Here is a 4,770-nt window from a genome sequence, read left to right as displayed (position 1 = left end):
AGTTTTGCTTATATGGCACACGTGTGCCAAATATCACAGTCATTTTCCTTTTACCCTTTTCTTTTTCCTGTTTGTCCTTTTTCCTTTTTAATTTTTTACTTTGTTTTGCTAACTTTTTTTTTCAAAAAAATCAATATTTTTTCCATCGAATTCATCTTTTTATCAATATTTAAAAAATGTTCATCAAATTCAAAGTGTGTTCATGAAACTAAAAAATCTTTTATGTAACTCTACATTTTATTCATCTTTGTCAAAAAATGTTCATCGATTTCTAAAAAATTTCATCAAATTCAAATTTTATTCGTCCATTTTTTTTAAAAGTTCATAGTGTTCAAAATTTGGTCAGCGTAACTTTTTAAAATGGTCATCAAATTCAAAATATGTTCATTCATCTTTCAAAAAGTTCATCCTTATTTTGTTGAATGGAGAATTTTTTTCATCAAGCTTAAAAAATGTTCATCAAATTCATGGCCCAAACGCCATCTTCCTGCCAAGAAGTCCCGGCCATGACGGCCGACAGTTCTTATACGCTAAAAAGAATGACAGCCGGCAGTGGGCCCGCCACGTGGAGCCACTCCCTCTCGCGGAGCAATACACGTATTTCAGCTGTCTTCAATGCAAACCGCATCACTGAAGTTCTACATGCCCGAACCTACACGCGTTGCACGCGAAGGATCGTTGCAGCAAAACTCCACGTAGCCAAGGTCGAAAGAGAAATCTTACTCGTCCACAGGCCTCGCGGCAGTCGCATCAACTGGCGCCATCTTTCAGAGCCTCAAGTCCCATGTCGCCCTCTTCCCCTACGCAACACGCTCCAGGAACCACAGCGTCGTCGTCGTCATCGTGCTTCGCTCTAGCATGGCACGTGTGGAGCCTATGCGCGCTCCACATCGCCCTCGTCCTCTCCTCCGTGGCCGCGGCCGCCCTCATCGTCGTGCTGCTCCCCTTCGCCTGCGCGGCCGCCTCCCTCTGCCTCGTCTGCGCGATCACGGCGCGGTTCCTCTCGTGCCCCGCCTCCTTTGCGCCACTGGATCGGACGGCGGCACAGAGCGCCGGCGCCGACGGTGACGCGTACTCATGGGAGGAGGAGGAGGAGCACGGCGGGGGAGCAGAGCTAGAAACACGCAGCCGGGAGTGCACCGCTGCTTACATCGATGGAGCCCATGAGTCCATCGATCCTTACGCTGATGAGCAAGATCGTCGGTTTTTGTTGGCGGAAACTGGGAACTACTACTACTGCAAAAAAGTGAGTGAGCATTTCTTCTCTATCCATGCGCTCTGTTTTCGGCTGTTGTTCGTGCTATCGGCTTAGTTAACTGGACTGGACCGTGTGCATGCAGTTCTACGATCTCCTGGCTTTCTGGAGACGCAAAGAGAGAGACTGGAGAGGGTGAACAGTACACACGATGGCACATACAGGTTCAGGCGCTCAGGGTAGTGTGATTACGATGTGCTTATCCGCAAAGACTGCACTGGGCTGCAAGGTTCGATTGTTCTGGGCCACACGAACCTGAGAAAAACGGGGTGTGTGGTTCTGCCCTGGTCCAGGCCCATTAGGGAACCGCTCTGATCTCTAGGTTTTTCTTGAAATCACTAATTAAGGAGTACTCATTGCAAAGAACACTCCACTTTCTCAAGTCGTGACAAGTGGCGTACATGCAGCACGTCACTTGTCGCAACCTAGGAGTTTTTCTTTTTTCGTAGATTTGTTTATTCAAAATGTTTTATCTCTTAAACCGTGCGTCCAAATCTCGAACCGTTTTCATCATTGAATTCCTCGCGTCGAGATCTTTAAAACTAGATCCCATGTTGATAGATTTTGACGAACTTTTTTCCACGAAAAAAAACCGGACAAAAAGACCGGGCGAAAAAACAGAACCGGGATCACGGTTTTTTCCTTTTTCGAAAGAGGCACGTCCATGCCTCTCGCGAAATCACAACTGTGTCTCTCGTGAAAGTAAAACCGTGACTCGTAAAAGGAAAAAAACAGAAAACATGTTTTTCTTTCGTTTCTGAGAGGCACGGCCGTGACTCTCGCGAAGGCACAACCGTGCCTCTCGCGAAAGCAAAACCGTGACTCTCGCGAAAAGAAAAAACAGAAAGCGCGTATTTTTTTCCCTTTCCTAGAGGCATGGCCGTGAATTTCACGAAAGCACAACTGTGCCTCTCGCGAAAGCAAAACCGTGACTCCCACAAAAGAAAAAAAAAGAAAACGCATTTTGTTTTTCCCTTTTCTAGAGACACGGTCGTGACTTTCGCGAAAGCACAACCGTGCCTCTCGCGGAAGCAAAACCATGACTTTCATGAAAGAAAAAAAAACAGAATACGCGTTTTGTTTTTTCCTTTTTCGAGTGGCACGGCCGTGACTCTCGCAAAAGCACAACCGTGCCTCTCGCGAAAGCAAAACCGTGACTCGCGGAAGAAAAAAAACAGAAAACGCGTTTTTCTTTTCGTTTCTGAAAGGCACGGCCGTGACTCTTGCTAAAGCACAACCATGCCTCTCGCGGAAGAAAAACCGTGACTTTCGCGAAAGGAAAATAAAAAAACGCGTTTCTTTCGCGCAAAAAAAATAAAAAAAAATTTTGATCGAAAAGTTAAGAAAGACCGGGGAAAAACCAAAACGTCGAAAACCCCAGAAAAAAACCGTTTAAAAAGCCAAAAATGCGTGCCGAAAAATAAAAAAAAATAAAATCTGAAGGGAGCGTCCAGAGGGTGACACATGGCGAATGGCTGAGAGCGCGTCAAGTGACGCTGATCGTTGCGAGGCTCTCGAAAAAACGCTCGTTAACTAGTTGCTTCCGGGTTTTTTTTTATCATTGATAGCTTGTCGACCTCGAGCAAATTAGCATTTCGCATTCGCATAAATTTGACAAAGAGATTATCAACGCAGCAACGGTCAAAAAGTGTATCCGCATGGGAGTTCAGTCACCCCTTCCCTTCTCAGTAGCATTTTGCAACCTTACACCAATGCATTGTGATAGTCTTACCGTGCCTCTTGTGGTCAAATCAACCACGGCTAGGATTGCTTAGAAACCCCCTCTCATTTCTCATTGATGAAGAAAGGATATCACAGGCAACAACACGATCTAGCTGAAAAACTACAGCATAAAAAACATTCTCATTGTTTACTGAAATGCAATACGACAATTAACACTTGATTCATGTCGTAACTACACAAGAAAATAACAAAAACACGTGGATGAATGCAATAATGTATAGTTTTATTCAGTTATGATGCCCATTATTCTCGACGTCTAAATTATGGCCAAAGTGGAGCACACGGCACACCACCCCTTCAAATAATAGTTGAAACACAAATGGGGATGTCCATACCATACATGTTCTCGTTGAATATTTCAAAATTCCAAAGTGAAGACTTGTAACACAATACACTCTTGTAAAAAAATTACAAGTACAATTATATTATATAGGAAAACTAGAGAAGTTTTTCTTTCAAAATACAAAATAAAAATAAAATATAAACAGTTATTTGGGTGAACTTTCTACATAAGATATATTTGTCATAGCTAAGATCTTAACATGTACAGTAGCATTCAATAATGGCCCGGCACACCCTTAAAAGGAGTATGACTTGCTGACGCGGTAGAAGAGCGTAGATAGGGAATAAGAAGATACATAGAAATACCATCGTTATGGTTAGGTCAATTACAAATTGTCCAACTCTTATGATAGATGGTTGCTCAAAACATTTGAAGGTTTATGCTTATCTTGGTTTGGGTTATTAGAGGCATTTTTTTCGTCTGTGAGGAAGGGCTCTAGTGAAATACTGCATGTTTTGTCGCTTAATATGGTGCACATATTTAAATATTATATCATTTATTATTTAATTATAACAAAAATCCCTAATACTGATGGATTTGTGTGCATATATAGCATATAGAGTTTTGCTAACATGAAGCCGAGTAACAATAGCACTAAAAAATTGCATTGAGACAAAATTCAATATGTTCAAAAAAAATGGTGATTGCATAAAACATTGGGTTGGTTGTGATTATTCTATTTACGGATATTTGTTTGTAAATACCATGTTATGAAGTTGAGATTTTAGTTGAATTATATCACCTTGTAAAGGTCGCGACAATACACAGTTTCCATAATGTATTGATAGCTCAACTAGAAGCTGCATCAACGACTTTATCGAATAATAGAATTACAGTTTATTCATTTTGAAATGATTTGAGATAAGACAAGGACATTAGTGCATATTAGAAGACCAATGAGATCACATTAGCTGGCATGCGTATGAACAATATATTTGTAGGATATATGTTTTATATCTTTGCATTGCATAGGAGGAACATTGCTTTTTTTCATCAAAACATTCTCTAGCAAAATCCTCGGGAAAATATTGTGAATTTGACAAATTACAACCTCAATACACCGCAAAAGAGGGGAGAGAATTTACTCATTGGATGAATTGTAAAGTTAAGATTTTCGTTGGCAACAACATAAATGTTGGATATTGAATGCATATTAGCATGCACTGTCATAAAACTATATGACACCAAGGAATAAGTAATTCGTTAAATTATTTTGTTGCATGAATAAAAACTCATATTAATGAGATTTCCAAATTAAAGTTAGTACTAATCAATAGGCTATTAACATACTAAATGACCATTAACTATTATGGGGAATAATTAACCAAACAATTAGTGGCAACCGCGAACACTAAAATAATAATATTGTTTTCATGTTATAAATATTGCTAGTTAGGTCCATTAGCAACTAATGACTCACCAGAATAAA

At 40.6% G+C, this 4,770-nt stretch overlaps 1 protein-coding gene across 1 annotated transcript; it reads left to right on the top strand.

Moving 5' to 3' along the window:
• The first annotated feature begins 761 nt into the window (after window positions 1-761).
• Window positions 762-1,657, top strand: LOC123107192 (uncharacterized). Its single transcript, XM_044529194.1, has 2 exons — window positions 762-1,246; window positions 1,341-1,657. Exons 1-2 carry the CDS (start codon window positions 785-787, stop codon window positions 1,392-1,394), a joined length of 516 nt encoding a protein of 171 aa, XP_044385129.1. The 5' UTR covers window positions 762-784; the 3' UTR covers window positions 1,395-1,657.
• The last annotated feature ends 3,113 nt before the right edge of the window (window positions 1,658-4,770 follow it).

This window comes from Triticum aestivum, chromosome 5A (assembly GCF_018294505.1).
Source record: "Triticum aestivum cultivar Chinese Spring chromosome 5A, IWGSC CS RefSeq v2.1, whole genome shotgun sequence".
NCBI lineage: Eukaryota > Viridiplantae > Streptophyta > Magnoliopsida > Poales > Poaceae > Triticum > Triticum aestivum.
The sequence above is the reverse complement of the archived record's forward strand: the minus strand, read 5'-3'. Positions and strand labels throughout refer to the sequence as shown.